Source organism: Corylus avellana, chromosome ca8, assembly GCF_901000735.1.
Source record: "Corylus avellana chromosome ca8, CavTom2PMs-1.0".
In the NCBI taxonomy this organism is placed as follows: domain Eukaryota; kingdom Viridiplantae; phylum Streptophyta; class Magnoliopsida; order Fagales; family Betulaceae; genus Corylus; species Corylus avellana.
The window spans coordinates 25,214,783-25,224,405 of record NC_081548.1 but is presented as its reverse complement, the minus strand read 5'-3'; the positions used below and the strand labels follow the sequence as shown (position 1 = coordinate 25,224,405).

General features: G+C 36.3%; 2 protein-coding genes across 2 annotated transcripts; one reads left to right on the top strand and one right to left on the bottom strand.

Annotated features, from left to right (window-relative positions):
- LOC132190044 (probable protein phosphatase 2C 27) lies at window positions 1–3,702 on the top strand. The gene is made up of 5 exons (XM_059604924.1): window positions 1–139; window positions 524–884; window positions 1,364–1,558; window positions 2,082–2,287; window positions 2,816–3,702. The coding sequence occupies exons 2-5, from the start codon at window positions 684–686 to the stop codon at window positions 3,372–3,374; spliced, it is 1,161 nt and encodes a 386-aa protein (XP_059460907.1). The 5' UTR covers window positions 1–139; window positions 524–683; the 3' UTR covers window positions 3,375–3,702.
- A 1,048-nt stretch (window positions 3,703–4,750) lies between these two features.
- Window positions 4,751–7,830, bottom strand: LOC132190098 (uncharacterized). The gene is made up of 9 exons (XM_059604982.1): window positions 7,666–7,830; window positions 7,550–7,576; window positions 7,383–7,462; window positions 7,058–7,130; window positions 6,550–6,607; window positions 5,977–6,028; window positions 5,786–5,810; window positions 5,586–5,677; window positions 4,751–4,943 (listed from the first exon to the last, which is right to left on the bottom strand). Exons 1-9 carry the CDS (start codon window positions 7,762–7,764, stop codon window positions 4,886–4,888), a joined length of 564 nt encoding a protein of 187 aa, XP_059460965.1. The 5' UTR covers window positions 7,765–7,830; the 3' UTR covers window positions 4,751–4,885.
- Between the last annotated feature and the right edge of the window lie 1,793 nt (window positions 7,831–9,623).

Below are 9,623 nucleotides of genomic sequence, written 5' to 3'. Positions count from 1 at the left end.
ACCTGTAATCCCCGGTGGCCAACCACATACCAACAAGTTAGTTCTCGCTTTCTCTCAGAGACCTCTTCTTAGGGTTCTTGATTGTATGACACCGAAGAGAAAGGCAAAGAAGTCACAACCGTCATCGTCGTCTTCATCTGTGAGAAATTCTTGAGCTTGACCTCGAATTTGGTGTTCAATTGTCGTTGAGGATTTTTAATTCTTTTGTTTTTTTTAAAAAAATTACTGTAATTTGTCCGTGACATTTTGGTAAATTATTGGGGTTAATTGGCTTGATTTGATCTGCTAGTTGATTTTCGGTCCTGTGGTGTTTTGGATATTTGGGAATTAGTGAGAAGCTTGAAAAGTTCAATTTTTGAGGGTTGCTTTGTGATTTTTGATACCTTTAAGGGACTCAAAACTGCGAAAAAAAAAAAGAGATAAAAAGGTTGAATTGGGCATTTTATGGAGCGTTTACTTTGCTTGGTGGATATTCTTCTTTCTACTGTTGTTTGATACTTGAAGGGAATTCTATTCCTTGTAGAGTGAAGTTGGCAAATTTGGGTTGTTTGTGAAGCTTCCGTTTTGGACAGATTCAACTCATTATTATTGAAGTGGGTTTTGCTTTTGGCCCGTCCGAGACTTGGGTTATTAGGGGATTATTGAAAAGCGGTTGTCTGTCTGAGATAATTTATGATCTGGGTATGGCTGCGGGTATGGATTTTTCACCTCCGATTACCATTTTAGAAGGTGGTTGCAATAGGGATAATGTATCAACCATGGAAGATCAGAGCTCGGACAATTTGAATAATTTGAAACAAATAACAAATGGCAAACCTCCTCGGCACCTGTCGATTATGCGGCATAGCATGAGCTCTATGAAGCTGCAGGCCACGACTGATTTGGTAAGTTCATCTGGTCTGATAATCCCTTATACATAGGATTACATAGGATGCTTTTAAATGGATGTATCTTCACGAAGTTTATTCTTTAAATCTTTCCATTGTGATTTTAACTTGTGCTTAGTTTTGCAAATCATCATGATTCTGGAGCCAAAATTTAAGACGACTAAGACTTATCTTCATTGTTAGGTTGCTTATAAATATAAAAATAATGCCACATTTTATAGGGGGGTTTTTTTCACCTTTTACTGGAAGTTCTGTCTTTGATGAAAGTTGCTATGAGGTATTATTTGTTAAAGATTGTAATGCTCATCTTGGTGGAGTTCTGATAGTTGTGTTGTTTTTTTCTTTGTGCCGTCGCAATTAACGTGGAGAGGAAAGTCAAGTTTAGAACTTCTATGCAACCACAGTATACATTTTTCTTTGTTACCACATTTTGGTGAATGCACTTCAACTAGTTTTTCCTTTTTATCCTTCTGCAGGATTTGGATGTTGGTATTGTTGGCAGCAAATCACCTCATGATGAAAAGTCAGATTTTTTACCTGTGTTCCGCTCAGGGAGCTGTGCAGAAAGAGGACCTAAACAATATATGGAGGATGAACACATATGTATGGATAATCTTATTGAACATCTAGGTGCAACTGCAGACTTCCCCTCTCCTGGGGCTTTCTATGGGGTAAGCATGTTTCTTTTTTACCTTACTTCTGTACACCTGTTCATTGATTAGAGGATTAGTTTACCAATGGATCTCCTCTTCCGTGAAAGTTATAATCGATTTTGCATATATCTATGCCCTTCCTTTAGACTATATGGCATAATTGCTGGTCAATACTCAAAAACATGTGATCTGATCCACTTGATGGTCATTTCATCCAAACGATTGTTAAGTTGGATTGTGATGTAGCAACATTAGTGCAATTGTGCGGAAGTTCCTTAAGCTTCTGAGAACAGCCAATCTTCCTTCAGGTTTCTCTTATGCCACTGAGCTGCAATCAGCTGAGTTTCTGACTCTCTCTTTCAAAATGCTTTCGTACTGTGAAGTTAAATGAAAATTTAGGAGGATAATGGACTATTGAAATAAAGTGGCTGAATGAAGGGAGGTAATAGATATACAGTGAATTGGGAGGTCGTTTATTACTTTATTTACCACCTTAAGCTGGCTATGTTCATGACTGATTTCTATTCCTATATTTGGATAGGTGTTTGATGGCCATGGAGGTACAGATGCAGCATCATTTATTAGAAATAACATCCTTAGATTCATGGTTGAGGACTCCAATTTTCCAATTTGTGTGGAGAAGGCAATTAAGAGTGCTTTTGTGAAAGCGGATTATGCATTTGCTGATGCTAGTACCCTTGATATCTCCTCTGGCACCACTGCTCTAACTGCCCTTATTTTTGGCAGGTAAGTGACCTCCAGAGCTGATTTTATTTTAGTTTTTCTTTGGGGTTTAGATCCAAATACTGGTCACGCTTAAAATTTTGGTTGGAGTTCTTTTTGTTGTCTTATTTAGGCACAATGTGCAACTCCCAAGTGTCAGACATCCAGCTTATTGAGTCAGTGACCTGTAAAAATTGTGTTAGAACATGGCATAATAGCATCATCAATTGAACTTGATTATAGTGTGCTGGAAAATGATAATTTATGACATATTGCTTCTTTTTCTGTGTTATGGACAATTTTGTGAGAAAAAGTTAAGAGTTGCTTGAAAATTCCTATTTGCTGTAAGTTAGTCAGATTTTTTGTTGTGTTAAAAGGGAATAGAATCACCAGCTTTAGAAGTTTGTTACTGGAATCTGGGTCTACTATTATGTCAACGATCTTGAATGGCTGGAAACATTTTAATCTAAGTTTCTTTGTCTTACGTTCTCAAATGCTTTGTGCTTGGGAATCAGCAGGGGATTATCTCTCATAACATGTTACTCTTCACAGGACAATGATCATTGCGAATGCTGGGGATTGTCGAGCAGTACTAGGGAGACGAGGTAGAGCGATTGAGATGTCAAAAGACCATAAACCCAATTGCACGTCTGAAAGAATAAGAATTGAGAAACTTGGTGGTGTCATTTATGATGGCTATCTCAATGGCCAATTATCTGTGGCTCGTGCCTTAGGAGACTGGCACATGAAGGGCCCCAAAGGTTCTGCATGCCCTTTAAGTGCGGAGCCAGAGTTGCAGGAGACACACCTGACTGAGGATGATGAGTTCTTGATAATGGGATGTGATGGCCTGTGGGATGTAATGAGCAGCCAGTGTGCGGTGACTATGGCGAGGAAAGAATTGATGCTCCACAATGATCCTGAAAGATGCTCAAGAGAGCTGGTCAGAGAGGCACTCAAGCGCAACACATGTGATAATTTAACAGTTATTGTGATTTGTTTTTCTTCAGACCCTCCCCCTCGGATAGAGATACCTCCGACCCGAGTTAGGAGGAGTATATCAGCAGAAGGGCTGAATCTACTTAAGGGTGTATTGGACTGTAATTCATGAAAAAGAAGGGCAATGGTTGAGAGACGGATGTACATACATTAGGGTGACAATTGGTTCAGGACTTCAGAGCATTTTAGCCCTCAAGCTTCTGCTGCTGCCATTACTTACGCTGCTGCCACTGCCACTGCCACTGCCACTGCCCTTGCTGTTATTGTTGTTGTCCCCTTTTCCACGGCTGCCATTCAGCCTCATTCATGGAAATAATGTTATGTAGGATTTGATTTTCATTCCTTCTTTGAGTTTTAAATCCTGTACATCTGAGAATAGTTTTGTTGTATCAGTTGGAAGAATTCATTGTTTATGTTGTACCAATTGGTATGATGATGCATTGTTTAGTTTGGCATATTCTCCATTTTTTTAGCATAAAAACTGGAAAAATCATGAGCTAATGTGGCAGCTCTACAAATGTCTTTTAAGGGACTCGTTTGAATTCCCAAATTATAACAAGAATTAAGAATGTATATATATGAGTACAGAGAAAGTTTTCGGACAAGTTTCCTCTAAAGTATATATGAAGAATTTTTTTATTTTTCAAAACATAATTTATTAAACTAACATGTATTCAAAATGTACGTGTTTCTCATATGTATATTTAAAAGAGCATAAAGACATGCAAGTTTACGGGCAGAAAACACATGTTCTTGTAAAATTGAAAGGAAGACTATAAAATTTGATGAATGATGGTGAAGCCACATCACAATTTTAACTGTCATAAATTTTCTTCATTTCAAGTAAAATTAAGATAAATTATTTTATAATTCAAATTAAATTTTATAGTATCTAACAGGTATGAATAGTTAGATAGTGATTAGGGTTTAGAAGGTGCCATAAATATGAGAATGGATATTGCAGGCACACGGTAATTTGTACTTTGTTGTACTTTGTCCTTTATGTAGACCAAAGTTTCAATCAAGGACCCGATTGCTTGACGACCTCTGTGCCTCGCTGCACTCTCATATGTGTATCTCTAACCCCCAGCCGTTCGCCTTGTTGCCAACTTTAATACAATGACCGTTCTCTTCTTTTTTTCTTTCTTTTTTTTTTTTAAAAAAAAATAGTGGGCAAAAAATTATCATTAGTTAAAAAGGAAAATACCACAAAAGTAAAATCCCAAAAGCAGCAAAAGGCCAGCAAGACCAAAGCCAGCAAAGAACGTTACAAATGAAAATGTACCAAAGCCCGCCAATGAAACTAAAATGATAAAACAGAGAAGCTTTAAAATGGCAAAATGATAATTATGATTTAGAAGAAATCATCGATTGGCATATGAAGGAAGAGTAACAAGGCTACTTGTTACTGACAAATTCACACACGGACACAAACAGGCTGAGTTATTGTTTTGAATGAGTAATCTTGACTTATATGGAGTAAACAAGTCGGTACATCCAGCCAGCGGAATAATTTGAAGCAAAATTTTGTTTGGTTACAAGTTAAGCATAACTTAGTCACTCTGAGTAATTATGCCAATTTAGAGTTCTAAACTGAGGAATTTTTTTTTTCTTGATAGTGAATTAGAGTTCTCCATCAGATCCATGACCATTGGCATCCACCTCCACCTGCTGGGAAGCACTGCAATAAACATGAAATTCAGTGATCAAGTCTCCCTCTGTAAGCCCCACTTGTAGGCATTTTTTCAAAGTTTCAGTTCGTAAATAGGTTCAAATTAGAGGTGGAATAAGAATACGGCTCACAGATCCAGCAACCCTTATTTTAGGAAACTATATTTACCTCTCTCAATCTTGAATCTACCTTCCAATTTTTTTAATTTGATTAATGCACCCACCTGATCCACCATTGCGGTTGCAATTCCGCCTTTTGCAACCCAAAATAACAAAAATATCATTCATAAAATAAAATATTTAAAAAAAAAAAAAAAAAAGGCATCATTTAGTTCTTTTCTTTTCTTTTTGCCTTTTTTTTTGCCTTTTTTTCTGAATTTTTCTCTCTTTTTTGCTACGCAGGGTATTTTTTTGTCATTTTGGGAGCAAAAATGTGACATTGCAACCTCAATGGTAGATTGATAGGGTACATTAACATATTAAAAGATTGGAGGGAGATTGCAAATTAATTGGTAGATTGAGGGGATAAGTGTAATTTCCCTTCTTTTCTTTCTTCTTCTGTTTTTGCTTTTCTACTTTTTTGGAAGAAAAAAAAAAAGAAAAAAAGAAAAAAGAAAAGGAGTTGAATTTCAAGTTTGAAGTTCAACATTACCTCGTCTGACTGCAGTGCTTGCTTAAATCTTGACAAAGAACCTTGCTTACACCTCCTACTTTAACAGATCCTTTCTTTATCAATTCTGCCAACTGCAAGAGAACTTGGCATCAGTTAAACTGAAATATCCATACGCAATTGATGATAAAAAGTGATCTTTTATTGAAGTTAAAATCGATAAGCAGAACATTGAAACTTACGTCATCTTCTGTATCCTCAAGTAACCTGTCCCATTATAAACACGTCAGACTCAAGATAATCAGCATACCTAAGAGGCTAAAAGGTGCATAATGCCCTCATTTGTCACTAGAGCAAAGTATAAAAGGCATGGGAGTTCAAGGTTGACTTCTGACCATAAAAGGAGGTATACTGAATCTGTTTGATGCCTCACCTTCCGCAATAAGTCGATATAGCTTTTGAATGTGCTCGAGCTTCTTGTTTATCTAGCATACAAGAAAACAAATAATTGTTCAAAAAGCTTCTAAATTTTTCAGAAGTGCAGAAATAGACTAAAAAGAGAGGAAACTTCTGCAGTCTTTGCAAGTGCTATTTCATTAGTTAAAGTAAACAATTAGGAAACCAAGTTCTTCTATCTCCAAATTAATTATTTACTGAAATCTTTCTGGTTTCAAAGGATTAAAGGAATATCAATCATCAGGCACATCAAGATTCCACATTTCAAGTGAAGATAATAATATAGATTAAGTCTTTTTCTCATATTGTTTACTTGAAGTCAGAATGCTTGTCCAAGATTGAAAAGCAATAAACATCACAAAATGACCAAAGCAGTACGTAAGAATCCAAGAGTTTTTAGATTAGATATGCCAGCAAATAACTTATTTTAGCAAATACCAATCTTAATTAAAAGGATGACCACCTAAGCACAAACCATATCGTATGCTACCACATTAGCAAGAGTGAAATTTGAGCTTATTAACCCAAGCCATTATAGAGAAACACATACTCGTTGTGAGGTTATCCCAATCATCCACTTTGATCCACTCTTGACCGGTTGAATCTATCTGCAAAATAAACACAGAAAACTAAACATACTTGCAGCCACAAATCTAAACATGCCATATTATCGCAAGATATTGCAAATAGGACAAAGATACTTTCCATTTCATGATCAAGATTTAAAGTTGGCACACCTAATAATGTACATGATGCTATATTATATGAATTTTTTAAAAGGCGTGCCAATATTGACATCATGTACACTATTAAATGCATCAACTTTAAATCCTGACCATAAAATGAATACTATCCCTTTCATTTGAAATGAAGAGCATCTTATTCCAGCTAAATAATGCCAGCCAACAAACATGAATATTCTTATGCAGCTACTTATGCCAATGCACTCAAAGATAGTTTATATACCAGAAAAGTGAATATAGTAAGCAACAATATTAGAAAGGGGACAATGAAAGCATGTCTAGACTATAAAGAAAACGAGTGAAAGTAAAAACTACCTTCTCAAGAGAGTAATCTTGCATCTTTTCGCAAAGGCCATCGAGGAGTTCAACAACTCTGAGCTCGCTGACCCTAATGCAAAATAAATTGCACAACTATGTAGTCAGACTCAGCAACACGAAAAAAAAACTGCAAAATGATCATATATGGAGACGCATTTTTTTAACAAAACTTTAGACAAAAGCATCCATTATGTCAGATATTCACTCAAACATATAGATCTAAACCAAAAATTCCCAATTCAGTACAATTTCCTAGAGACCCATCAAAATAGATAATAGAACATGAATTCCAATGCCACGAAATGGAGATACGAAGCTGTACCTGTAATCAATTACCTTTCCTCTACGTTGACCTGTAGAGTCAAGGCGGTGTCTCATATCTAAATGATTCCTCGGTTTTTCCTGCAGAAAGAGATCACAAAGTCATTATTAGTTTCATAAAAATAAAAATTACAATGAACCCAAATGAAGAATGCAAAAGACTATTACATTGGAAAGCCCAATCTCTAGCTCCTCCTGCAAAACCAAACTACAGTCAGAGAGAGACCCAAATCTGATTGATGTTTGGAGAAAATGGATCGCGAAGAACAAAGAATTGAGACTACCGCAACGGCATTGCAAGCTGCGCACTTGTCGTCGACGCAATAAGCGACGGAGAAGACGGCGAAGATCGTCAGAAGCAGCCACGCCGTAGACTTCGCCATCTTCTGGGATTTCACAGTAGAATACAAGTCCGTTGGTTTTGGCGGCGACTTTCTTACAACGAGACCGTGAAGTGAAAGTGATATTACATGGTAGGACTGTATATTATATTATTATAGACGCGCGCCTGCTGCTGATGTTCTTCTGGGCTGGGCCTTGGATTGAGTCCGGCCCATTTCACTGACACGTCCGAACCAACAAAAGTTCTCCATCATTCTTTTAATTAACCTAGGGTATCTGTGTCCCCTAAATTCATAATGTATCCACATGCAACCTTTCTTTCATACGATCTCTTTAGGAATTTTATGATGACTGATTATTCTCTCCATCCACTACTTGAAGGCCCATTGTATGTTAGATATAGTTCTTACAAGCCTATGAAATCATCAATAACACTGTTGGGGATAAAATATGCCCATCTATTTATGTTTATTTACCATTTTGTTATTGTCTATTGAAAAAGTGACATGTGTCCACTTTGACTTATAAAATGAAAAAAGTTCCTATTTTTCCTTTAACTGAGTCTCTCTCTCTCTCTCTCTCTCTCTCTCTCTCGGGGTCTCCCTCTCTAGAAGACTCTAGACTCACCTCTTTCCCTTATCTCTATCTCTCTTCTTTTCACATATCTCACTTCACGCAAATTATTGAGTATTTAGAGCATATCATAGCTATATATTTTTACCCATATATGAGAGGCTAACTTGAGCGTCAGAGGGTCTTCGACGCCCCAACTAGAGACTTCTGACCATGCTTTTATTTTGCCGAAACACCATAGATGTGCAGAAATCTCTTTCTCAGCCCAACAATAAAGAAATATCGCTAACAAACAGTAATATAGACCAAAAATTACATCAACAAACACGATTTCTGAAAGTTGGTGGGATGTTCCCCCTGCTTTTATCTGTGATTTGTTAGCACTAGAGCATTCCGCTTTAGTTGCTCGAAAGTTTTATAAAATGGCGACAATTTTTCTCAAAAAAATTGTTAAAGGTAGCTGGCTATCTGCCAGCGAAAATTCGTCAAAAGGTTGGTGAAGTAATAAATCGACCAATAAATATTGGTATTATTCCATTCCTACTTTCTTTATATTTAATTCGGACATTATTGTAACTAGAAAGTTGGAAATAAGTGCCGTTATTACGAAAAAAAGATGGCATCCTTAAAAGAACTTAAAAATGCTTTAAAAACACATCTTTTACTATAATTTTTTACAAATTTAGGTGACAATTTGTCTAACATTTATCCTATCAACCATTTAGTAATTAATTTGACAAGTCCGAACAACAACTATAATTGTCTTTTTGCCCAAGATTAAACCACACATCCAGAACCCTCTCTTCAATTTTGAAATCTTGCCACCTTCGATCACCATTGAAACACATCGGCGTACAGTCATGCCGCCATTGTTCGCAACATTTGCATTACCACTAAAACGCCACCACCACATACCAACGCCACCACCACACCAACGTCAAAGCTCCTCGTACTTCCTTCAAGGGCCAAAGTTATTAGGTGTGGTTCAATCAACAGTAAGTTATGAGGATAGCTAAATCACCCTAACCCCAAAAGCTCATAGAGTGATTCGATCAACCTTATAATCGACCAAAGGAAATTGCCAAAACATTTCAAAATGAACTTTTACGACTTTTTGTAAATTTCACATGGATTGTTTGTCATGTAGCAAATATAATTGTTTAATAACTATTATGGTAAGTGTTACTGAAACTACCACATCGATTTTTAATAAAATTATAGTACAAATTATAAAACTCCTAGCACCGCTCTATAAAAAATAAAAAATAAAAATAAAAATTACTATTGCGCTACTAAAAGAGCTAAGTTAAAAAAAATTTTAAAAAAA

What these genes read in the sequence shown, in the direction of transcription:
- LOC132190044 (XM_059604924.1), top strand. Translation starts at nt 684, where the DNA reads ATGGCTGCGGGTATGGATTTTTCACCTCCGATTACCATTTTAGAAGGT. An exon ending in TGCAGGCCACGACTGATTTG is followed by an intron (nt 885 to 1,363) that starts GTAAGTTCATCT and finishes ATCCTTCTGCAG; the next exon opens with GATTTGGATGTTGGTATTGT. An exon ending in ACTGCCCTTATTTTTGGCAG is followed by an intron (nt 2,288 to 2,815) that starts GTAAGTGACCTC and finishes TACTCTTCACAG; the next exon opens with GACAATGATCATTGCGAATG.
- LOC132190098 (XM_059604982.1), bottom strand. Translation starts at nt 7,764, where the DNA reads ATGGCGAAGTCTACGGCGTGGCTGCTTCTGACGATCTTCGCCGTCTTC. An exon ending in CAGCTTGCAATGCCGTTGCG is followed by an intron (nt 7,577 to 7,665) that starts GTAGTCTCAATT and finishes TTGGTTTTGCAG; the next exon opens with GAGGAGCTAGAGATTGGGCT. An exon ending in AAGATTACTCTCTTGAGAAG is followed by an intron (nt 6,608 to 7,057) that starts GTAGTTTTTACT and finishes TTTATTTTGCAG; the next exon opens with ATAGATTCAACCGGTCAAGA.